The sequence below is a fragment of the Natrix helvetica genome (assembly GCF_964273705.1).
Source record: "Natrix helvetica genome assembly, chromosome: 4".
Taxonomy (NCBI): Eukaryota; Metazoa; Chordata; class Lepidosauria; order Squamata; family Natricidae; genus Natrix; species Natrix helvetica.
The window spans coordinates 67147897-67174658 of NC_138550.1; the positions used below are offsets into that span (position 1 = coordinate 67147897).

The window sequence follows — 26762 nt, forward strand, 5'->3', positions numbered from 1 at the left end:
TCAGATATCAATAAAGAATGGAAGTCTGCATCTCATTTTGACTTTTGATCACAAGAGGTCGCTGTTTCCTAAGGAAACTCTCTTAAGTGAAACTGAAAATGCAGAGCTCCTCCCTTAAAGGGACAGACATTCCAGCCAGCCAGATCCACACAGGGAATTTCGAACAACAGAAAAAGCCCAACAAGCCAAGATTCAACCTATGAACGCATTGCCAGTATGGCTGGGGTAGGTGGGCTCTGCTCCTGACACCCTTAAGGCAAGATATTTAGAGAAAAAGAGAAAAGGTTGCTGGTGTTGTGCCTCTGTCTGCAATGCTTACCTGGCCGAAGGGGCTGCTGCAGCTGCTTCTGCTCCACACCGCCTGGAAAATGGGGAGTGGCCAGCTCCATTATTCTGTGCTGGAGGAATCCCAGCACGGCACCTTTGTGGGCCGCATCACCCAGGATCTGGGGTTGGAGGTGAGTGAGCTGGTGCCTCGTATGTTCCGGATGCTGTCCAAAGGAGAGAAGGATTATTTTGAGGTAAACCTGCAGAATGGGATCTTGTTTGTAAATTCCCGGATAGACAGGGAAGAGCTGTGTGCCAAGAAAGCAGACTGTGTCCTTCATCTGGAGGTGATTGTGGAGAAACCTCTGAGGTTCTTCCATGTGGAGGTTGAAATCAAAGACATGAATGACAATGCTCCCATCTTTTCAGCCAGGGAACAGATCCTGAGCATATCAGAACAGATAACAGGTACCCGATTCTTCTTAGAGGAAGCTTCTGATGCTGACATTGGTACTAATGCTCTGTTAACGCACAGGCTTAGTCCAAACAAGCATTTTATTCTGGATTCAGAAAATGATGAAGAGGAGAGTAAATCTGTAGTTCTTGTACTGAAGGTTCCACTTGACAGAGAGGAGAGCCCTGTGCATCATTTAGTACTGACAGCCACTGATGGGGGTGAACCAAAACTCACAGGAACTGTTCAGCTAGTCATCAATGTGCTGGATGTCAATGACAACCCTCCTGTGTTTAACCAATCTGTTTACAGGGTAAAGTTGCTAGAAAATATAACTAGTGGGTCATTAGTTATTAATCTAAATGCAACAGACTTAGATGTGGGGATTAATAGGGAAATCTCTTATTTGTTTAGTAATAAAGCACCTCTAGATGTCACGAAGCTATTTAGTATAAATGCTGATATTGGGGAAATTAGAGTGATTGGAAAATTGGATTATGAAGAAAGCAAGTTCTATGAACTTCCAATTGTAGCAGAAGATAAAGGCAGTTCTCAATTATCAGGGCACTCTAAAGTTCTCATTGAAGTATTGGACATAAATGACAATATTCCAGAATTATCTGTGAATTCTCTCTCTGTGCCATTGCCAGAGGACTCCCCTCCAGGGACTTTGGTAGCCATCATCAGTGCTTCTGACAGGGATTCTGGCAACAATGGACAAATAAACTGTTTCCTCTGGCCCACTGGAGTACCCTTCAAACTCGAATCCACGTTCAAGAATTACTACTCCCTAATTGTTGGAGCACCTTTGGATAGGGAGCAGGTGACTGAGTACAGGATGGTTGTGACAGTGGAAGATCAAGGCATTCCACCACTGTCTTCTAGCATCACCCTCTTAGTGCCTATTAGTGACATAAATGATAATGCACCTGCTTTCCCACAGTCATTCTACACAATCTTTGTGAAGGAGAACAATCCCCCTGGTGCTCACATTTTCACAGTATCTGCCTCGGACCCGGACATAGCTGAGAATGGTCTGATCACTTATTGGATAGATGAGAAGCTTTGGCCATTGTCAAACTACATCTCTGTACATTCAGAGAGTGGAAAACTTTATGCTTTGCAGTCTTTGGACTATGAGGAGTTGAAACTGCTGGAGTTCCAGGTGAGAGCCAAAGATGCTGGACTTCCCTCCTTATGTGGCAATGCAACTGTTCAAGTCTTTGTAATGGATGAGAATGACAACGCACCTGTTGTGTCAAGATCATCAGAAGAGAACCTGATTTTTTTAGTGGTCCCGGTGATGCCTGGGCATATTATAGGCAAGATCCATGCCTTGGATGCGGATTCTGGATACAATGCATGGCTAAGATATGAACTAGCTGAAGAAAGTAATGGTCTGTGGACTGTGGGACAGTATAGTGGTGAGGTGAGTACCCAAAATTCTCTGGATGAATCAGAAGGAAGCAAAATCCAGAGTGTGTTGGTTCTTGTGAAGGATCATGGGAAGCCTCAACTCTCAGCCACAGCTACCCTGAGTGTTTCATTGTTGACAGGTACTGAGGGCATCAAAAACTATAATCAACATTCAATATCAGCAGAGAGCTTCATGCCCTTGGTGAACTCAATTAATGTCTATCTGATCATTGCCATCTGCTCTGTGTCCAGCCTATTCCTCCTAGCCTCTCTCATTTACATGGCTCTGAAGTGCCACTGCAAGGCAAAGGAACCCATGGTTTATGGCCCCGGCATGGCCACCCTGGTGTGTGCCAGTGAAGTGAGCAACTGGTCCTATTCCAATCGCCACAGCCACATTCTGGCAGGTGTGAGTTCAGAAGCTGGTGCCAAGAGTGACCTTATGATTTTCAGTCCCAATGTTCCTGTTTTTGCAAATAATGGGGGACTTAAGGGTGGGACAGAAATGCCCCCAAATGCATCTATGGAGGTGAGTTGGACTTGTTTTAGAGTTTTTGACATTTATTCAAATCATATTTTTGGGCTAACAATTTTGGAACATCTCTATACAAAGCATTTCTTTTGATAAATGTTATCCTTAAAATCACAATACATAAGTAAATGGATAGGTAATTCTTATTTCCAGGGAAACATATTTGAATGGGATGGTAGAAAAAGAACCTTTTCAAAAGTGTATTTTATTTAACAGTGACTAGTTTTGTCTTTCAAAAGAGTAAAAAGTAAATAAGATCTTCACTGCTATTTTAATTTTTTGTTTATAATTCACCTACTGAACAGATGATGCATCATTAATTTCTTTTTTTAAATTATCATTTCTATTTTTTTATAATTTTAAAAAAATAAATTAGATAATTTTAATATGTTTAAGTAATTAAAGTATTTTTTAATACATTAAAGTCCTTCAAATTAAAAAACCCAATCCTTTTCAATCCAAATGGGAACACAGTTTCTGGTTTTGTCCTCCAGGGAGTCCTCGGTGTCTGTCAAATGCAATGACCATTTGCAGTTACAACAGTGATGAAAAAGTAATTTTGTGACCAGTCCTCACATTTATGACTTTCACAGGTCTGTAAGGAAAGGAAAACTGAAGGAAGATCATAAGCACAGTAAGTTTTACTTAGCAACCACTTCATTTAATGACTGAGTTGCTGGTCCCAATTTGGTTGCTAAACAAGGACTACCTGTACACATTTGTATAAAGTCTTGATAATAAACAAATAGCCAAAATTGGGTGTATCAGTTCTTTTCTAAATCAAGAAATTGATTTGTACATTAATAATCATTCTTCTGTTTATATTTCCTTTAATAAACAGGTGGGATATTAGTAATAATACCCTTTCTTCTTTCAATTCTTTACGAACTCCCAGTAATGCTATAGATCAGGTTTGTCAAACTGGCAGCCTGCGAGCCAGATACGTCACACTCAGGTCATGCATACCCCAGCTCTGCGAAGGGGAAAAACTTCATGATACGTCATGATGGTAGTGTGATACCGCACGTTTGACATATGTGCCATAGATAGTTCATTCAGATAAGATACTTCTTCAGAGACAATAATGCCTCTTTTTAAAACAATATTTGTATCTGGACATGGATTCATCATTGCCATTAGGTCATGTGTGAAGTACATTGGGTAGCAAGTGTTTTCCAGTTATTTTGGTCATTCACAGCATCCTCAGCATTGCCCCAGGGACATTAATAATCTTAATATCTTCCTTAAGTGTTTGGTACCCGGTTTTCCAAGGCTAGCCTGGTTTCCTCCTTTTTCTAGAAGGTATCCAATATAGTGCAATTTTTGGATGCCAATCTTTAGGCATGCCTAAGATATGGCCAATAAGCTGCATTTGAAATTCATTCACATTTCTCAATAGGCGTTCTAAATCTGCTGGTTGTAATACCTCTTCATTAGTCAGGTGGTCACAATGTGAGATGCGGAGGATTACATACTTTTAAAATATTATTGAGTTGCTAGGTTTAATAAGTTTAGTTAATAAGTTTAAAATCATATCTTAGTTGAGGAATATTGGTTTCTTGGAAATGTGTAATAGTCAAATGTTATTGATACCTTTCTTACATGGAAAAATATGTGGTAGTAAGTCTTAAAAATACAAAAAAAATGCAAAGCATAAACCAAAGAGAGAAGCTAAAAACCAAAGAACTAATTCTACATTGACTTCAAATATATTGAATATATAGTGTAGAAACCCTCCCTGCGACTACCCAGGTAGTCTAATACACAGGGGGCTCTTTTTTATTGCAATGGCTGAGACCAATAAACTGCTCTGGACAAAGAACAACCTTTTCAGAATCCAGGAATAAACAATAATCAATAGAGAAAAATATATGTTTGATATATTTACACGTTTTGTTAAGTCCTGGATTGCTGAAAAAAAATCATCATCTTTAAATTTTACTGAAAGTTCCAACTTTCTTAGAAAGAAGATATGATCCCATATTATAGATCTTAAAAATCTATCCCAAATAAAGCTGTGTTTCTGTACAAATGGAAGCAGACATATATCTAATAAGCAGTTTCAATTCCCAGCTTGTATTCTAGTTGTAAGTGAAAAGAAATAGAAATTCCTACATGATAATTATAGATGGATCTTGGTTGGCATTGTAAGGAATATTTTAAAATAATAAATTATTTCCGGGAAGTTATCATTGTAAATATGTCATTTATTTATTTTCAATTGTGACATATTGCCTACAGAAGCATTGAGATGTATGATTTCTTTTTTTAATTTAAAACTTAATTCTGCCATTATGTGAAAGGATTCTTTGCTTCATCTACAAAACAATATTTCCCTTATCCAGTACAGTTTTTATCTGCATTAATTCTGTCTTTTTCAAAGAGTGTAAATAAGCAGAAACAACTTTTACAGACGTATGCGGCTCTATACAGTTTCCTTCTGTGTAACTCTATACAGAGTTACACAGTTTACTTCTGTGTAACTCTCTTATGTTCTGTTGTGAGTTAGAAGTTATCCATATATTTCTTCTTTCAATTCCAACTGTTTGTATGCTCTTGGATGAATGGAATGACTTTTATTTTATTTCTCTTCTTAACTTCAGGTCCTAAATTTATCTCTACAGAGCGGTAATTTAAAGAAAGACAGACAAAAGGAAGTAACTCCCTAAACCCATAGAGGACCCTGTTCCTAAATTTGATATATCACCATTATCAAGTAAAAATTCCTATACTTATTTCCTAGGAAAGAACTTAACAAAAGCATCAGTCACATTTCATCTAGACAAGAACTTAATTGCAGACAATAATAATGATCTATAAAGCTGTGCAGTCAACTGTTGTAGATATTTATATAACTTCAACTCAGCCCTAAGAAATGCTGAAATATGGCTTTTCACATGAAGGATGGTACAGTAACACCAAGTTTGAATGTGGGTCTACTACTTTTCAACATTTTTGTTAATGATCTGAACAAGGGGGTGAAAGAAAACAATAAAATTTGTAGATGATTCAAGTGAATATTAGAGGTCAAAAATGTGATCAGTGAACATGAGATAATAGTGTGTCAGAACAAAAAGAGAAATATAATTTTAGACTGCAATAATATAAGTTTAGTTTTCAAGTTATAAAGTAATACTACTTTATTCTGCATTGGTCAGACCCCCTTCAAGGACTACTGTATGTAGTTCTGTAGAAAACACTTACCCTATTTTTCAGAGTATAAGATGCACCTTTTCCCCTCAAAAAGGCTGAAAAACTGGGTGCGTCTTATACACTGAATACAGCATTTTTTGCCTCCCGAAACCCCGCCCCCTTTCACCAAAACGGTGATGCAGAGCCTGTAGAAGCCTTTCAGAGAGCTCCTGGGGACTGGGGAGGGCAGAAACGAGTGAAAAACGGGCCTTTTTTGCTCAATTTTGCCCCCCCCCAGCCCCCAGGAGTACTCTATAAGCTTCCTAAAGGCTATGCATGCAATTTATTTTGACAAAAAACGGGCCTGTTTTTGTAAAAAATGGACAATTTTTGCTCGTTTTGGGGGCCCCAACCCCCCAGGAGCACTCTGCAAGACTCCTAAAGGCTATTCATGCCTTTGGGGGGTGGAATGGGCCCGTTTTCGTGAAGTGCAAAAACTTTTTTTTTAAATTTGCCTCTTGAAAACCTTTGTGTGTCTTATACTCCGGTGCGTCTTATACTCTGAAAGATATGGTATCAAATTTGTGCAAATAATGTAAATGAGAATTATCAAGAGACTTGAAAGAAGACTTTAGGAGGAAAGATTGAAGAATGTGGGTAAAGTTTAACCTTAAGGAGGTTTAGGTTTTCCTATAGCTCAAGGCCATAATTGAGACATTGCATCCTGATAATGGCATATTCCAATTTCCATACATAATTTAGGCCAAACATTTGACATAAAAAATTGTCAGCTGCTAAAACTATTCACCTGTTATAAATAAAAAAATCTTTATCTTGATAGCAGATTTAGATATAGTTGCTTATATAGTTGTCTGAATATGTATGGGTGCTCCAGATCCCATTACAGTGGAGTATATCTCCTTGTTATTTGAAATGATATTGCTGATTTATCTTGTTTGCTGTCCACTATTTAGTTGTATTTTTTTAGTTCTGTTTGCAAACATTACTTTGTTTTTTTGGAAATTAATAGTTAGACTGTGTTCTCTGCAATAGGTTTACAATATATTTTTAAGTTGTATTGGGACAGAGATGATAGCTGCATCATCCACATATAGAAATTGCAAAACATTTTTTCTTCACCCATAACAGTGAATGGTAGTCAGGAATTAATATAAAAATTAAGCAATAAGGGTCCCAAAATACATCCTTGCATAACTTTTTGATTTGATGAAATTGATCTTGAAAGAAACCCCTGGGGGGTTACATCTCAATTCAAGGTTGCATTCGTGTGCAATTTCTGTCTTAAAAAGAATAAGTCATTTGTGGTAACTGTGTTTTCCTACAGAATAACTCTAGAGATTGAATCAAATTTGAATTTGAAACTGGGGAAAGTTATGTAAAAACACATCTGGATATACATCTACAAGTTAATTTTTAAAAAAAACAAAACAAAACATTTTTTCTACAAAATAATTCACAACTAATATATTGCTTGAATGTTCCTAGCTAAATCTTGCTGGTTGCTTCCCAAGTGTACATTTTTTTAAATTCCAGACAATCTGCTAATATGTGGCTCAGATCTTTGCATATAGTTTACTAACTATGACACCTGAGTTCTTGGTGTGGATGCTATTTTTTGGGGTTGTTTTGCTTAAGCCTGGGCTTCAGGGGGAAGCACAGAGAATCGAGGTAGGTCCTGAGGGCTGAGAGGCCAGACGGGAGACCTGCCTCTGCCCAGACTTGTATTGTGTGGCTTTGCTTCTCTTTTGTTCCTGTCTGGTTTTCGTCATTCTTGCCAACCTTTTTTTCTCTTTTGCCTCTTTTTTTTTTCTTGTTTTAATGTTTTTATTTGTGAGCCATCTAGAATCTTGGGAGTAGAGTAACATACAAGTTTAATAAAACAATGAATTATACTTAGGAGGCTAAGTGGGTGATAGTTAGAAATTGTTGTTTCTATTTTTTTTTTGTATATTGACATTCTAACGGTTCCACCCAAAACCTTGGAAATACATGAGTGGTAAAAGAGATATGATCAGGCAGGTCATAATTCAGAATTGATTTTTTTAGTTCAGATAATCCAGTCAGTTTTCCAAATGAAGAGCACACGTTTTACAGCAGTGGAAAAATATACATTGAGATGTATAAAAAAAGCTACTCATTACTTCTGCTGATTAGTTAAGCTGTTAGCTCCTATTTGAGGAGAACTGTAACCCACTATAAACTTAACCCTAAACCTCTTGTGTATTTTTGCCTGGAAAATGTATTAACACAGCATCATCAGAAATGTGATTTGTGAAGCAACTTTTATTTCCTAAGGCTAGCTCGGAAGCCAGATAAAGATATGCTAGTTTATTTAGTGGCACAGAGCTCATGCAAGATCCAAAACATTTCTTCCCAATATATATATAATATTTATACACTGTGCATATGCTCAAAAGGATATATCAGCCTATTTGATAATGTATAACATAAGATCTCTATGTAACATTTGTCACATATCTAAGTACTATGGTAAGTAAGAAGGAAATGAATCCATATGCATAGACAAGTGACCTGATCATTTTTTACACTTCCTGTAGAAGCCTGAGACTAATTTGGATTTGGCACTATCAATAGATTCTTCCTCATCTTGATTGAAACTATGGTTCAAATGTTTCAAGCCAATCCAATCTTCTTTTAATGGCATCACAGTCACTTGAGCAATGGAGAAGGGAACAAGTACACTTGCCATCACTATATATAGAAATGAAAATACTTATCCAAAAAACCTACAAGGTGAATTAATATAATGTGTACTCAGTGAAAGCAGAATAAATGCATGTATGAGATCTATAAACTCTATGTAAAAGTCTCTTTACTTGAGAATGAAGATGGAATGATTATTAGAAATTTGTCATGAATACAGAAGGAAATCTGCTTCTACATTTTGCAATTCAGTCACAAGAGGTCGCTGTTTCCTAACGAAATATTCCAAGTGAAACTGAAAACGCAGAGTCCCTCCCTTAAAGAGACAGAGATTCCTGCTATCCAGATCCACAATGGGAATATTAAAAGAAAAAAATATCAAACAACAGAAAAAACTCAACAAGCCAAGATTCAACCTGTGAATGCATTGCCACTATGGCTGGGGTAGAGGGGCTCTGCTTCTGACACCTTTAAGGCAAGATATTTAGGGAAAAAGAGAAGAGCTTGTTGGTATTGTGCCAGTGTCTGCAATGCTTACCTGGCCGAAGCGGCTGCTGCAGCTGCTTCTGCTCCACACCGCCTGGAAAATGGGGAGCGGCCAGCTCCATTATTCTGTGCTGGAGGAATCCCAACACGGCACCTTTGTGGGCCGCATCGCCCAGGATCTGGGGTTGGAGGTGAGTGAGCTGGTGCCTCGTCTGTTCCGGATGCAGTCCAAAGGAGAGAAGGACTATTTTGTGGTAAACCTGCAAAATGGGATCTTGTTTGTAAATTCCCGGATAGACAGGGAGGAGCTGTGTGCCAAAAATGCAGACTGTATCCTTCATCTGGAGGTGATTGTGGAGAAACCTCTGAGGTTCTTCCATGTGGAGGTTGAAATCAAAGACATGAATGACAATGCTCCCATCTTCTCTACCATGGAAAAGATACTGAGCATATCAGAACTGATAACAGGTACCCGATTCTCCTTAGAGGAAGCCTCTGATGCAGATATTGGTACTAATGCTGAGTTAACATACAAGCTCAGCCCAAACAACCATTTTGCTGTTGATTCAGGAAATGATGAAGATGAGAGTAAATCTGTAGTACTTCTATTGAAGGTTCCTCTTGACAGAGAGGAGAGCCCTGTGCATCATTTAGTACTGACAGCAACTGATGGGGGTGAACCAAAACTCACAGGAACTGTTCAGCTAGTCATCAATGTGCTGGATGTCAATGACAACCCTCCTGTGTTTAACCAATCTGTTTACAGGGTAAAGTTGCTAGAAAATATAGTCAGAGGATCATTAGTTATTACTCTGAATGCAACAGACTTAGATGAAGGGGTTAATAGAGAAATTTATTATTTTTTTAGTAATAACCTACCACAACATGTCAGAAATACATTTAGTATAAATTATGATACTGGGGAAATCATAGTAATTGGAAAGTTGGATTATGAAGATATTAGTTTCTATGAACTTCAAATTGTGGCAGAAGATAAGGGTACTTTATCTGCACATTGTAAAGTTCTCATTGAGGTATTGGACATAAACGACAATACTCCAGAATTATCTGTGAATTCTCTCTCTGTGCCATTGCCAGAAGACTCCCCTCCAGGGACTGTGGTAGCCATCATCAGTGCTTCTGACAAAGATTCTGGCAACAATGGACAAATAAACTGTTTCCTCTGGCCCACCGGAGTACCCTTCAAACTCGAATCCACATTCAAGAATTACTACTCCCTGATTGTTGGAACACCTTTGGATAGGGAGCAAGTGGCTGAGTACAGGATGGTTGTGACAGTGGGAGATCAAGGCATTCCGCCACTATCTTCTAGCATCACCCTCTTGGTGCCTTTGAGTGACATAAATGATAATGCACCTGCTTTCCCACAGTCATTCTACACAATCTTTGTGAAGGAGAACAATCCCCCTGGTGCTCACATCTTCACAATATCTGCTGCAGACCCAGACATAGCTGAGAATGATCTGATCACTTATTGGATAGATGAGAAGCTTTGGCCATTGTCAAGCTACATCTCTGTACATTCAGAGAGTGGAAAACTCTATGCTTTGCAGTCCTTGGACTATGAGGAGTTGAAACTGCTGGAGTTCCAGGTGAGAGCCAAAGATGCTGGACTTCCCTCCTTATGTGGCAATGCAACTGTTCAAGTCTTTGTGATGGATGAGAATGATAATGCACCTGTTGTGTCAGGATCATCAGAAGAGAACCTGATTCTTCTCGTGGTCCCTGTGATGCCTGGGCATATTGTAGGCAAGATCCATGCCTTGGATGCTGATTCTGGATACAATGCATGGCTAAGTTATGAACTGGTTGAAGAAAGCAATGGTCCATGGACTGTAGGGCAGTATAGTGCTGAGGTGAGTACCAAATATTCTCTGGATGAGTCAGAAGGAAGCAAAATCCAGAGTGTGTTAGTTCTGGTGAAGGATCATGGGATGCCTCAGCTCTCAGCCACAGCTACCCTGAGTGTTTCATTGTTGACAAATTCCCAGGCCATCAGGACAGATATATATGTCCACCGATCAGGGGAGAGCTTTGTGGCCCTGGTGGACTCAATCAACGTCTATCTGATCATTGCCATCTGCTCTGTTTCCAGCCTCTTTTTGCTGGCTATTCTCATCTATGTGGCCTTGCGATGCCACTGCAAGGCAAAGGAAACCATGGTTTATGGCCCTGGTATGGCCACCCTGGTCTGTACCAGTGGAGTGGAAAGTTGGTCCTATTCCAATCGCCACAACCATATTCTGGCAGGAGTAAATACAGAATGTGGTGCCAAGAGTGACCTCATGATTTTCAGTCCCAACGCTCCTGTTTTTGCAAATAATGGAGAACTTCAAAATGATACAGAACTGTCTCCCAATGCATATAAAGAGGTGAGTTTTGGTCCTTTTATTAGTGCTTGACATTCAGTCCACACTCTATTTCTCTGATTCCGATTTTGAATCACTACTTTTTTCATAATGAAGTGTTAGATTTGTAACAGAAAGTTTTTAAATACACGGGTAACTAAAATATAGCATTGTACATTACTGTTTATGATTTCTTTTTAACTTACGCAGTGTTTGTGAATGAGTTGCAATTGGGAGTACAGCATTTTGATTTGTTTGTTAATATTAGAATCAGAATAGAGCTGGAAGGAACCTTGGAGTCTTCTAGTCCAGCCCCCTGTTCAAGCAGGAGTTCCTGTACTATTTCAGACAAGTGACTGTCCAATCTCTTCTTAAAAATCTCCAGTAATGGTCCACCCATAATTTCAAGCTGTTCCACTGGTTAATTATCCTCGCTGTTAGGAAGTTTCTCCTTAATTCCAGATTGCTTCTCTCCTTGATTAGTTTCCATCCATTGTTTCTTGTCTTATCCTATGGTGGTTTGGATAATAAATTGATGCCCTCCTCTTTATGGCAGCCTCTCAAATACTGGAATACTTCTATTATGTCCCCCCTACTTCTTCTTTATCATTAATAAAGAATAATATTTTATTAATAATAAATTATTAATTATTATTTTTATTATTAATTATTATTTTTATTATTAATTATTATTTTTAATAAATTAATAAATATCATAACTCTAGGTACTGGGTCAAGTGACAAAGGTAGTTTGGAACTATAGAATTGTAAAGTTGGATAGGGTAGTTCAGGTCATCAAATCCCCCTTCCTGTGCAGAAATCCAATGTAAATCATGATTTACCTAGATGGCTCTCTGAAATACAGTATACCTTGGTACTCATCTGTTTTGAAACTCATCAAATTTGGTAGTCAATGCATTTTGATATAAAATTTTTGCCCAGGTACTCATCATTTGTTTGGTACTCAATACAGAAGCTAGAACTTGTCATTGTCAGTTGCCTTGTGACTCACTACATTATTCTTACCAAAAATATGTTTGTATTTATTGTTTTTGGAACTCATTGCACCTCCCAGAATCAATGAACAATGAGTACTGAGGTACCACTGTACGCCCATATTTATATATCCTATAAAGAAAAAACTATTTATATACTATTGTAATATTATTGTTGTCTTCAGTTTCAGAGCTAGATCAGGCTTGTCAAACTGGCATGTCCACCCAGCTTCGCAAAGGCAAAACAATCACAATACGTTACGATCCAGCCTGTGACGGGATCGAATTTGACACCCTTGCCTTAGATCCTCAGATCTTATTTCTGCATTCTTTTTTTAATCTAATAGTTGAAGAATTCAGTTTGTCTCTATCAAAAAGTGGTTTTATATTTCAAATAGCTCCCGTTTATTGAACTTTCAAGTCATAAGTGATTACTAACAATGCATTTTCTTTTTTATTTGATGATATGGTACATGTCAATGATGCCTTTTATATTATTCTTTTTTTAACCTTTAAAAATTTTAGTCTTCCTTATGCTATTTTAAATTTCAAATACAATATAGTATCTTAGTGCAGGAAATAAGAGTATAAAATATTTTTGCAACTTTATGTTGCTTTATATTTCATACATAATATAGAAGTTTCCATACCTAACCTTATTTTTTAATACTAGTTTGATTTTGATATTAATTGAGAGAAATCTGTATTGATGTTAATAGATCCTAGAAATAATTCTGATAAATTTATAGTGTATCATTTGTGTTGTTTTTTATTTTAAAAATGTCCAGTGCAATGATTCCTACAAAATTTCTTGTTCTGAGACATTTAAATTTAGTTCCACTTTTGGTGGAAATGCAACAAGTTTCATTTGAATGTTTCCAACAAGGCATTCTTAAACTACTTAAGCTGGCTTGATATTAAATTGGCTTAACCAATTTAATATCAAGCCTCCATCTGGAAGATTCCTGCTCTTTGTTTGATATCTGCTAGCAGCTCTTATTGGATATCTCCCATGAATGGAAAAATGATGAAACATTGTATCAGTGTCAAAGAAAACAAAAGAAAGAGAAAAGAAAAGAACCAAGCTTTTTAGTTGGTAGCTAGGGAATCAATAATAGTAATTTTTAAAAAACTGCCAAGGATATAATTGCTGAGTTCAAAGGAATTTTTCTTCTACTCCCTTAACAGATTGATTTTATGGATTACAAAATATAATTGGCTTTGAAGAAATACTTAGTGACTGAATGAATTGGACTTTGGTGCTTTCTCTTTGGTGCCTTAGCTTTCTGGACTGCTAGAGCATTGTGGCCTGGATGGGCTCTTTGGAATTATTGGGATTATTGTCTTTTCTTCTTTCTAAACTTTTTTTTAACTTGTAACTTTTTATTGTTTTATTTTTAAAAAGTCCAACAGCTTTAAAATTGATCCAAATGTATTAACTTTTCAAAAAAAAATACTCAGAGGTACAGATTTAAAGTATATTCTCCTTAAGTACAAACTGATTTTCTTGAGATGCATTGCATCAATTTTTCGCATCTAGCTTGATGAAAAAGGTTTGTTCGCTTGTTTTCATTGCATCCTGGCACAAACACAGGATAGTTCTCAGCATACAGCTTCTTTCAGTCTTCTCCAACCTGGTGCCCGTGAGATGGATTGGGCTACTACAATGGCCCTAAACCGATGGGGGATGATAGAAGCTTCTCCAACCCGCCTGGTGGGCACCAGATTAAAGGAAGGTCGTCTTCTTCATTTTTAACAAAGTTCCAACAGAATTTTTAGTACACATTTTTTTTTAAATGTCCCAAACTTTTCCCACTGTAATGTTATAGAACAATGTTTCTCAGCCTTGGCAATTCAAAGACTTATGGACATCAACTCCCAGAATTCTCCAGCCAGCATAACCCACTCTTTTATAATCCCTTCCTTTGCAATCTCACCAGGTGTAAGAGAAAAAGAATCAGGCATAGCTGGCTGGAAAATTCTGGGAACTGAAATCCATGCATCTTAAAGTTGCCAAGGTTGAAAAACACTGATATAGGTTTTTTTTTAAAAAATCAGAAATAAAGAACATTATCAGGGGCCATAGCTATTTTAAAAAATGCACTAAGGATTACTCAAATCTTCTTTGCTTTGAAAACCACAGTAAAATAAAAATAAAAATCACTGTAACTTCTGACACTAGGCCAACTAATCAGGATCCTCTTATGGAAATTTAAAAAATTAAATGGAAATATTAAAGCACAAATTAAATCTAATGGAAAAAGAAGAATTGGCACACAAATCAAAAGAGCAAAACAATTTTTTTGAAAATGCCAATAAACCAGGAAGATGGTTAGTATATAAACTGAAGAAAGAAAAAGAGAAGAAACTGATAAGTAAACTACAAAATGAGAGAAGAACTTTACAGTACCAAAACAAATCCAAAAAGAAAATAATTCAGGAGTTCTATGGGAAATTACAGTATATGATCAAGAAAAAAATTCAGAGGAAAAGATAAAGCAATATCTAGAGTAGCTAAACTACCAAAAATATCTGAAAACATAAGAGCGATGTTAAATGAAAGAATAATGATGATAGAATTAACAAAGGCAATAGATAGACAAAAGAATAATACAACACCAGGGCCAGATGGGCTACCTGCAGAAATGAATAAATACCTTCAGGATATACTAAATTTGCCAAGGCTGGAGGTTTATAATGAAGTATTATTGAAAGCTAAAATGCCAAACTTGTGGATAAAAGCAAATATTATCGGAATACCAAAAGAAGACTCAGATTTAACACAGGTAAAGAACTACAGGTCTATATCACTATTAAATGCAGATTATAAAATATTCGCATCAATAATCACAGAAACACTAAAAAGATTTTTGAATGAATTTATCCATTCAAATAAAAACAGATTTTAACCAAAAGACAAATTCATGCTACAACAAATAGAATGTATGGAGTGTGGTGAGAAGTTTATGAATATGATTAAGACAATATATCTCATGCATCAGTAGCCTGACCAAGAAAACACAGATACAGGTTTAATGAGACCAAGGTCTTACATGAATGAGACCTTAGCAGTTGAAAAGTGCTGTAAATAGCCATCGTCATGCCTACAGCCCAGCCCCACCCCTGTTATCCAGCTTCTGGTGTCGTTCAGTCCTCCTTCTGTTTTCCTCCCAGTTACTGGCTGCTTTGCTGCAATCGGTGTGAGTCAGCTGTTCCGGCCATCTTAATTTAGCACCAGTAAAATGTAGTTGGACGAGGGCATGCTGGTATGGACGAGCAGGCAGTTATTGGCCATGTCACAGGAGCAACCAGGACGCCATCCACTGGACTCACACAGTTTCCGCAGCCATTTCTGTCTTTCCCCCCTGCCCCCCAGGTATGGCAAGCCGGTCAAGACAGGTTGCTCCCCCTACCAGGGCCACACCTGGAAGACAGTAAACAGATATATGTTAATTATGGTAAGCCACAGGTTCTTAGGTCCTGCCCCTCCCTTTTGGTTTATGGAGATAGGCCTTATGGAATTTGCGGATCAGCTGGGCAGCCTACATGCCTTTCTTTGCCACCCAGGTGGCGTCTGTCGAGGGATGCCCTTTCCATGAGGTATTGTATCTGGTCTCTGTGGCCCCAGGAATCTAGTATACAATCTCATAGTGGTTGCCACTAATAGGTCCGGGCGGCTGTGGTGATGTCCTAATGTGAGTGTCATCTACTGCTTTTAAAAAAACTTAAAAAACCTTTTTAAACACAAATAATACAAACAGTACATATACAACCGAATACATAAAAAAGAAAGACAAAGGGAAAAAACACATATTATAGTGCAACCCATCCCCCTGGAGACCTTTCTCCCCCTTATATTTCTTAGATATACAATATATTCCAATTGTGCCCTTATACCTCCCAAAATAACATATATTCTTGAGAAGGTGTATTCCCTTTGCCTTCCAACAGTGAGTGTCATCTACTGACTTGAGCAGAGTGCTATTGTCAGCCTCTGTTTTGCTATTTGCTTTCGGCTGCCATTGAAACGGGGAGGGGGGGGCTGGTATTTGGGAGGGGAAGCTTTAGTACAGGAAAGATTGTAGAATGGGAGTTTTGGACTCACCGTCTACTGTGCATGCTGGAGATTAGCGCTTGGTGTCGGTCAAGGCCAACCGTCCGCATACCCACCTGATGATGCTCCTTGAAGATGGATCTCACATGACACTTAAGGGATTTACAGATTGGACAGTGGGATGAGGGTTACCAGGGGAAGGGGATTGGTCACATATTGATATGTATGATTTTGCGCACTTTTGCCTCAGATCTTGCTTTGCTTATCTACTATCTTTTCATAACAAGTCAAAATACTCTTAATTCTGCAAAACGGAGTAAGTGGTTTCTTTCTTGGTTACTGAGGGAGGCCAGCTTGACATTAAGAAAGATCTCACTGAAGACAGAGCGGATGGCAGATCTGAATTTGGAGGAACAATCCGTCCGTCCCAGGTGGTTGTTGGGAGTGGGACAGAAGTATGACCCTGAGGAAATTTCAGCTGGAGTTACCACAAGGCGACATCGGCAGCCGGTAGCTGCTTGGCAGTGCACCAACGAGGAGAACCTTATGATGTCCCAGGCTATAAAACTCTTTCAAGAGGCTTAGGAAAGGCAATGTTTACATGAGAGCGGTTGCGAAAGAGAAGCTGATCTCCCAGACCTAGAGGAGAGAACTGCAGAAGCCCTGTTCCACCCAAGGGGGGCCTTGGGGGCAGACAGTGAAGCTCATCAGGATGGGGAAGCCCTGGCAGTAGCAGCGGCCACGAGAGCCCTTCCAAGAGGAGGACCCCCCCCCGCAAATGCCGGATGGCAAAAGTTCCTCCGGTTGGTGTGAAACTTGGAGGTGACCCAAAGGAGCTAGGATTTTTCCTGATCCAAGTCTGGAATTTCATCAACAGCTTGGAAGGGATCTCCCCACAGAAGAAGCCAAGGTAAGAGTGGTTATCATGGTGCTGGAGAACAAGGCAGCGGCATGGATGGTTGCCCTGCACAACAATGACTCCCCCATGCTGAGAGACTATAATAGGTTTATGGCCGCCCTGAGGAAATGCTTTGATGACCTGCTCAAGGAGCGGAAGGCCAGAACCAAAATGAAAACCCTTACCCGGGGGAAGAACCCAGTGGCTGATTACATACAAGAGTTTTGTGAATTGTCTGTTTATATGCGGGGGTTGGTCGGAAGAAGCTTGGACAGTTTTATGGATGACTTAAACAAAGATATATACCAAAACTGTGTAAATGCCCCCCCCCCCGTAACTTGCAATGCTGGTACAAATTAGCAGCAGACGTGGAGATCAATCTAGCCAGGGACAAGTACCGCGAAGAGAGTGAGAAAGAGAAAGCTACCCCTCCCAAACCACCCCCCCAAAGAAACTCCAAAAGGAAGAAAAATTTGGTCTACAAGCAAGCCCGGTCTACCACCTGCTTCCATTATGGAAAGGAAGGGCACTGGGCACCAGGGGGGGAGGAGAGGAAGCCAGACAAACAACCCAGGAAGAGAAGGGGTGGAACCTGTTGCGCAATTCCCTCCCATCCAAAGAGAAGAAGACCCGTCCTCCTCATCGGGGGAAAATGAAACCGAATCCGATGACGACTGTCTGGTAACTTCCTGATTGGGTCCCATGACCATCCCAGTAAAACTTAAAGTGCCTTCTACTGGTGCCCAAGCAAAAATGCTGGCCCTTTTAGACTCGGGATGCACACGTTGCATTGTTAGCCCGGAAGTGGTGGAAAAACTGGGTTTGAAACTGAAAACTTTGAAATTTCCCATTGCTTTTTGCCAGCTAGATGGGTCTATAGCTGGGGTGGGGGCTGCCCATTTTGTGACTGAACCTATAGACATGTGGATGGGAGATCACCAGGAAACATTAAGTTTCATTGTGGCACCAGGGATGAACCGACCTCTCATACTGGGCTTACCCAGTAACTGGGCTTACATAAACGGAACCAACACATCAACTGGAAGAAAGGGTGGTTGCGCATCCAATCTGCTAAACCCCCTGAGGGGGATGGGAGGGTTTCCAATATTACCAACACTGAATCTAACATAGCGGCCATGGTGCAGGAAAAAATTGTGGGGGAGGAGAAAATCCCAAAAGAATATTGGAACCTAAAGGACGTTTTCAGTGAAAAATCCTCTGATAAATTACTCCCTCACCACGTGACGGATTGCAGCATTGAGATCCTCTGAGGAGTAAAAGTTCCAAAACCCCAGATTGACTCGATGACCCATGCGAGATGGAGGAATTATGGAAGTTTATTGACAAAAATTTGAAAAGGGGGTTTATTGAAACTGCTAGGCCACATGTGGCCGCCCCAGTGTTGTTTAGGGAAAAGAAAGAGCTCCTTTCATTTCTGTGTTAACTATAAAAATCTTAATAGTGTGTGTGTGGAAAATGTATACCGCCTCCCTCTGATGAAGGATATGCTGGCCCAATTGGGTAAAGGGAAGATCTTCATGAAATTGGACCTAAGAGAGACTTACTACAGAGTCAAAATCAAAGAGGGAGATGAATGGAAAACTCCTTTTAACTGGCCACTTGGTAGTTTTCAATTCAGAGTACTCCCATTTGGCCTACAGGGGGTGCCAGCTGTCTTCATGCAATTAATAAATGAAGTTTTACATGAACACCTGTACAAGGGCATGATGGTCTACCTTAACGACATCCTTATCTACATGCAAACACGTGATGAACACGTAACCTTAGTACGATCAGTACTCAAGAAACTCCGGGCCGCAGAACTTTCTACCAAATTGTCTAAATGTGAATTTCATCAAGGGAAAATTGATTACTTGGGCTACTGCATCTCCCACAATAGCATCAAGATGGACCCAGCAAAAGTACAGGCTGTAACTGAATGGGCACCTCCTCGCACCTGCAAACAATTACAAAGTTTTTTGGGATTTGCAAATTTTTATCGTCAATTTATCCCCTCATTCGCCAGCATTGCTCTGCCCATTACAAATCTCCTAAAGTCAAAAGCGAAGGCCAAGCCTAGACCGGGTAAGCCTTTGACTTGGACTATGGAGTGTCAAGCCGCTTTCAAGAAATTAAAGCGGCTCTTTGCAGCTGAACCTGTTTTGAAACACCCAGATAGGCACCATTTATCATTCAAGCTGATGCCAGTGATGTGGTGGTGGGGGCAGTATTACTTCAACCGAACGCTGATGGAAAATTGCAGCCATGCGCTTACACCTCTCGCAAACTGACAGAGATGGAGAGATGATGGGCTATATGGGAAAAGGAAGCTTTTGTGGTCAGATGGGCTTTGATGACCTGGCAACATTTCCTAGAAGGGGTGAAACACCCTTTCGAAGTATGGACTAAACATAAAAATTTGGAAGCTTTGAAGATCCTACGTAAGCTATCTCCTAAACAGGTGCGTTGGGCACAACATTTCGACCTTTTCAACTTTATCCTCAAGTACATTCCAGGGGGGGGGGAGAATTTCATGGCTGATGCTTTGTCTAGGCTTCCCCAATACAACAGCTCTAAGCTGAGCGTAGTTCACCCAGTCATCCCAGCTCAAAGTCTAGCTGCCCCGGTGGTTACTAGAAGCCAAGGCATTTCGAATTTAGAGGTCACGACGGACCTCATGTGCAAATTCAAGGAGGGCCTTGAGTCCGATGACTGGTTCAGGGAACATTGAAACGAATGCACTATGAAGGATGGACTGGCTTGGGTAGGAGCTAAATTATATGTTCCTGCTGACCTGAAAACTATTGTTCTTCAACGGGCCCACGATTCAAGAATGGCAGGCCATTTTGGATTTGTAAAGACTTTACATCTGGTTAAGAGACAATTTTGGTGGCCTTCATTGAAAAAAGACATTGAGTCCTACATAGCCAGTTGTCCCATTTGTGCTGCCGCAAAGCGCCCACCGGGAAAATCCCAGGGCCTTCTCCAAGGTGTGTCCCGCCCTCAGGCCCCATGGAAGGAGATATTGATGGACTTCATTGTCGAATTGCCAGAGAGTCTAGGCAACACCGTGATTTGGGTAATTACTGACCTGTTTTCCAAACAAGTTCATTTTGTACCCTGTTCCAAAATCCCATCAGCTAAATTGTTAGCTAAGTTGTTTATTTCACATGCATACCGGTTACATGGAGTACCTGAATGCATAATTTTGGATAGGGGGTCCAGTTCACCTCCCCTTTCTGGAAGGAGTTTCTGAAGCTAATTGGCTCCGCCCAGGGCCTAAGCTCTGCCCACCATCCTCAGACTAACGGGGCTTGTGATCGGACTAATTCTGTTCTGGAACAGTACCTCTGGTGTTTCATCAATCCGGGGAGAGGGGGCGGTCTAGAAATATAAATAAATAAATAAATAAATAAATAAATAAATAAATAAATAAATAAATAAATAATAAAATTATCAACAGGATAACTGGGCTGAACTGTTACCATGTGCTGAGGTGGCATACAACAACTCGGTGCACAGGAGTACCAGCTTGACCCCTTTTAGGGTTGTGTTTGGACAGGTCTTTGATTAGCGCTTCCTGAGTTGCCTCGAGAAAAACCGCAAATTTTGTCCCTCTCTGAGTGGAGTGACCAGCTTCGCCAAATTTGGCCCATGACCCGCCAGACATTGGAGGCTGCTCACCGGGCGCACAAGAAACAGGCTGACAAAAAGAGGGTGAAGCAAAGGGAGTACAAAGTATGAGATCGAGTATTTTTGTCCATCAAGTTTCTACAAACCACGCAGCAATCCAAGAAACTGGGACCGAAGTATGTTGGTCCTTTCCCTATCGTAAAAATCATTAATCCTGTTTCTGTACGTTTGGAGTTACCAAAGCATCTTAAACAGATTTATTCTGTGTTTCATGTCAACCTGTTAAAACCAGAGACACTTCTTCTTTTCGTGCGTCCCTACCTCCACCCCCTGTCCCTCTTCTTATTGAGGGAGAGCAACACTTTGAGGTTAAGGAAATCTTGGATTCCAGGAAACATAGGAATTGAATTCATTATTGGTATCCTGGAAACATTCCCCCCCCCCTCCCAGGCTGAGTGGGTGGATAAATCTCATGTTAGAGCTCCTAGACTCTTACAGAAGTTTTACGCTAAGTACCCTATTAAACCTTGATCATATTTGCATCATACATGTCTTATGTTCTTTTCTATTGTTTTATTTTCTTGCAAGGATGATTTCTTTTCCTGAAGGAGGGACGGATGACAGCCTCTGTTTCACTATCTGCTTTCGGCTACTATTGAAATGGGGAGGGGGGCTGGTATTTGGGAGGGGAAGCTTTGGTACAGGAGAGATTGCAGAGTGAAAGTTTTGGACTCACCGTCTACTGCTCATGCTGGAGATTAGCGCTTGGTTTCAGTCAAGGCCAACCGTCCACATACCTACCTGATGATGCTCCTTGAAGATGGAACTCACAAGACACTTAAGGGATTTACAGATTGGACAGTGGGATGAAGGTTACCTTTTACTTTTACCAGAGTAAAAGTACTCTTAATTCTGAAAAATGGAGTTAAGTGGTTTCTTTCTTGGTTACTGAGGGAGGCCGGCTTCATAGCTATGGAAGACAGGATGAATACGTCCCAACATGTGAAGCAACTGTAGCTCCACCATAACTGGATTTATTACCCATCCTTCTATTCTTTAAAGAGCACTGGAGCCGTGACCCTTGTCTGTGCTGGCTGTATGAAACCTCTGGCCAGGTTCTTGTCGATGTAATGCCGCAACTCATCCATCTCTTTTGGCATCATGAAGTACATACGCAGCTTCGGCAATTTCACCCCAGGGATGAGTTCGATAGCACAATTGGTGGGGTGGGGTGAATAGATGATGCACTCCCATTCACTAAAGACCTCCTCTAGGGTACATAGACCAAGGGATTGGAGGGGACACTCTCCTTTCTGACCCCATCAGCCTTGGACCCCCCTCCCCCCCGATTTCCTCCTATTGTGGAAGCCTAGGCCCGACTCCTTTTTAAAAAAATGTTTTTTATTAAACACACAATAAAACATCAGACACAGTGTAATTGTCCTGGCAATGATGGCATACTAAAATATAAAGTTAAATATCATCACCACCTTGCTTATTTGCATTTGGTCCATCCATTTACAAATATAAAGGCATCTCACTTCCATTCATATTACTTTGATCTTGTCTTACACATTTTTACTCTGTTATAGTTACATACGTAATTCTAATTTTCCATTCTATAGATCCTAGTCATTTCTAATTTTCCATTCTATAGATCCTAGTCATTTCTTATTTTGGGTCCCTCTTTTCTGTTCCAACCATTGATTAAATTTATCCCAGATCTTGTAATATTCTATTTCGTCTTTATTCTTCAATTTCCATGTCAGTCTATCCATTACAGTGCAAATCAAAATTTTCCTAATCACTTCCTCTTCTTGTGGAATTTCCCTGTTTTTCCAGTTTTGGGCAAAGACCATTCTTGATGCCATTATAATATGTATTGTTAAGTAGATTACCCCCTTGTTATATTTGTCATTTTTAATTCCCAACAGAAATAATTCTAGTTTAAATTCTATTTCAAAGCAAGAGTCATCATGAGGTCCTCTTGTTTGGCTTCCTGCCAGGCAGTCTCAGGTCGCCAGTGTCAGCTGGTGGTAACTCCGACAGGAACCTCCTCAGGATCACTCCTCTGTCCCACTCCCAACAACCATCTGGGATGGATAGATCTTTCCTCCAAATCCAGTTCCCACCTGTTCCATTTCCAGGGGGTATGAGGATCTGGTAGCCCCCATGTCCTCCTGGTCACTCCCTGGATTGGACATTGTTGGAGGGTTCTTAGGTTTGTTTTTCTTTATGTGCACTTCCCTCAGAAGGTGTTAGCTCCGGGAGGAGTGCAAAAGGTGATCTTGCTTAATGTCAGGCATGCCTCTTATCAATAACCAAGAAAGAAAACTCTCAATGGAAATTAAAATACTTTACTGGTTATGAAAAGATAGCAGCGAAAGAAAAGTAAGATCTGAGCCAGAAAAGCATGAACAAGTACATATCAAATGATTACCCAGCCTCCTCCCTCCAACAACCCCACCCCAGTGTCCAATCTGTAACTTCCTAAGGTGTCATGTGGGTTGCATCTTCAAAAGGCATCATCAGGTTGGTATCCAAGACGGTTGGCCTTGACCAGGTCCAAACACCAGCCAGTAGCACCTGCAAAAGATGGTGAGAAGAAAACTCTCTTCTTCATATCTCCTCCAGTACCATATAATTCCCATCCCAAATACCATGCCCCCTCCCATTTCTATGGCAGCCGATAGCAAGCAAGCGAAGCAGAGGCTGACCCTATCATTCCAATTCTACCCCTTGCTCTTTTAATTCTTGCCTCGATTTCAGTCTCCCTTCTTTGTTTATTATATCCTTATAGGTAACCTGTTTTCCCTGATTGATAAGGTTTGGATGCACTAACACTTCTAATGTAGATAACTAAATTGGAACCTTGCTATAGTTTTTTTTGCTTAAATTTATTCCATATCTCCAATAACACCTATCTTATAAAATGTCTTTGAAAATATTGATGTGCTATTTGTTTCCCATACCACAAAAATGCATGCCATCCTAGATGTAAATCGTGGTCCTCTAACATTAGCAATCTTTTATTTTTAACTCTATCCATTCTTTTACCCAAGTAAGCATTGTTGCTTGGTGATATAACTCCCAATCTGGTATGCCAAATCCTCCTCTTACTTTTACATCTTGCAAAAGTTTAAATTTAATCCTTGGTTTCTTCCCTTGCCAAATATATTCTGATGTCATTTTATTCAGTTTTCCAAAATACTTTTTATCCAATTTAATAGGGACATTTTGAAACAAGAAGAGTTTCATATTCAGTAGAATATTCATCTTGATCACCGCTATTCTTCCCATTAAAGAAAGTCTCAAATTTTTCCACTTCTCCAAATCTCCCTTTATATAATTTGTTAGCTTAACATAATCATCCTCTTTGATTGATGTGCATCTTGCAGTTATATAGATTCCTAAATGTTTCATTTTCTTCACAATCTGTATGTTTATTCCCTTGGCCAATTCCTCCTCCTGTTTATCCATCATATTTTTAATTATTGTTTTAGTTTTATCTTTTTAAATTTTAAATCTGGCTGTTTCTCCATAATCTTCTAATACCTCCATAAGCCTCAACCCAAAATTAGTGGTTCTTCAAGAATAAAAACAAAGTCATCTGCAAATGTTTGCAATTTATAAACTTCTCTACTAATTTCCAATTTGTGTCCAATTTTCCAATTCTTTAATTTGTGTTTCTTTCCGTATTATCCTTGTTAACACTTCTAAAGTCAATATGAATAGCAATGGGGATAAGGGACGCTCTTTCACATACCTTTCTGTATTTTGAACTTTTTTGTCACCTCTCCATTCACTATTACTTTGGCTTCTTGTTTAGAGTATATTGGCTGGAAAATATTTAAAACTTTGTTGCCAAATTCCATGTATTTTAATTGATGTAGCATGAATTCCCATTTAACATTATCAAAAGCTTTTTGGGCATCTAAAAATAACAATGCCACCTGTGTTCCACTGTGTATCTCATAATATATAAAGAGATCTAATATTATTCTCATGTTATTTTTCATTTGTCTTTTTGGTAAAAAACCAGTTTGGTCAGTGTGTATAAACTTATTTAGGAATCTTTTAAAACATTCGGCTATTGTTGATGTGAATATCTTATAGTCTGTATTTAACTTAACTTAACTTTATTCAATTTCTAGACCGCCCCTCTCTCAGAAGAGACTTGGGGCGGTGTACAGTCATATTAAAACAATAAAATAATAAATTTACATAGTATAAATATAGAATAAATATAGGGCTGGAGGAGGTAACAATAGTTCACTGTACAAATTAGTTTAAGTTAGATTAAAATTTTAAAAAATTAAAATACATTAACCCTTAAAAACTATCCCAGATAAAATATCCGCCAGGAGGTAAAATGGAACTATAGATGGGCCAGGCTGGCTAATTGGAACAGGTGAGTCTTAAGTTTTTGTCGGAAGGAGCGGAAGTCAGTAGTAGTTCTAATATCAGGGGGGAGGTCATTCCAGAGGGTTGGGCCCATCACAGAGAAGGCTCTACTCCTAGGCGCCGCCCGTTGGCATTGCTTGGTGGACGGCACCCGGAGGAGTCCCTCCCTGTGAGAGCGAATTGGTCGCAGGGATGTATGCGGTAGGATTTAGAAGAGATATACAGCTGTGTGAAAAAATCCTGCACGCTTTCAGTTTTAAGCTGTATTTACATGTTAAATCAACTTTGCACTCATAGAAACCACACAAAATTAGTACTTTGGTGAAAATTTCTGTAGTCGGATTGAGATGCATAATTTTAATTAATATAACCAAAGTCTTTTTAAGGGTTTGAGTGAGTTTATGTGCTAAAACAAACACAACTTGAATTTTTGAGAATGTTAGGATTGAAAGTAGCCAATCAGCAGCAAGCTTTGACAGCCAATCAATATGCACAGAGGCTAAATCTATGAGCCAATCAATGTTGTTATACACTAGGCATGAAAAGCATCAAGAAATTTAATTTAGCTCTGGCTGTAGACAAGGATGAAGACCTTTGCTTTCACTAGTACTGAGCAGCGGCATCGCATCATTGTGCTTCATGAAGAGGGTTACTCCTGTACAGAAATAGCCAAGAGAGTGAAATGCCATCGCACCACAGTGAGCAGAGTGGTTGAAAAATACCAAATAACTTATTCAATTGATGACAGGCTCCACTCTGGAAGACCAAGAAAGTCAACAAAATGGCAATATTTTGTTCTGCAATGCATTTCAATGGCTGACAGGAAGCTCCCCTCATCTCAGATTACAAGAATTTGGGATGAAACATGTGATGTAAAAGTGTGCACAAGCACAGTGCATCACAGACTGCTTGCCAGAGGGCTCAAAAGCTGCAGGGCTCGAAGTAAACCTTTGCTCACAGACACTCACTGCTCTTGTCAACATGCGTTGGGCAAGAATTATGCCAAGTGGACCAATGAACAGTGTGCCAAGGTCATCTTCAGTGACAAGAGCAATTTCTACTTGACTGGGAATCAGTGCAATAAGTATCTTAGAAGATTTCCAGCTGAAGAATTTAGGCCGTACTGCCTAAATTCTATATTTGAAGCATCCATTGCACGTGATGATCTGGGGCTGTATCACTGCTTCTGGTATTGGTCAGATACAAATTGTGCAGGGAATCATGAATTCCAAGCAGTATGTTGAAGTCCTGGAAAAGATCATGCTTCCTTCAGCTCAGCAACTTGTAGGGAAGGACTTTTACTTCCAGGATGACAATGCTTCTTGTCATTGAGCCAAGTCCGTCCAGCAATGGATGAAGAAGCATGGTGTTCGATTCCTGGATTGGCCAGCTCAGAGCCCGGATTTGAACCTAGTTGAGAACTTGTGGGCCAAGATT

The 26762-nt window shown here is 39.6% G+C and overlaps 1 protein-coding gene across 7 annotated transcripts in view; it reads left to right on the forward strand.

Moving 5' to 3' along the window:
- Nucleotides 1–26762, forward strand: part of LOC309390752 (protocadherin alpha-5-like) — a 243203-nt gene that overhangs the window by 83025 nt on the left and 133416 nt on the right. For 2 of the 7 annotated variants that reach the window (XM_081950454.1, XM_081950456.1), the window contains exon 1: nucleotides 149–2666. The exons of 4 other annotated variants lie outside the window; for them this stretch is intronic. In XM_081950454.1, the coding sequence (XP_081806580.1) occupies nucleotides 312–2666 (2355 nt within the window). In that variant the 5' untranslated portion in view covers nucleotides 149–311. Of the gene's footprint in view, nucleotides 1–148; nucleotides 2667–3163; nucleotides 3343–26762 lie in introns of those variants that run through there. One more of the 7 variants, XM_081950455.1, reaches the window with a different exon arrangement.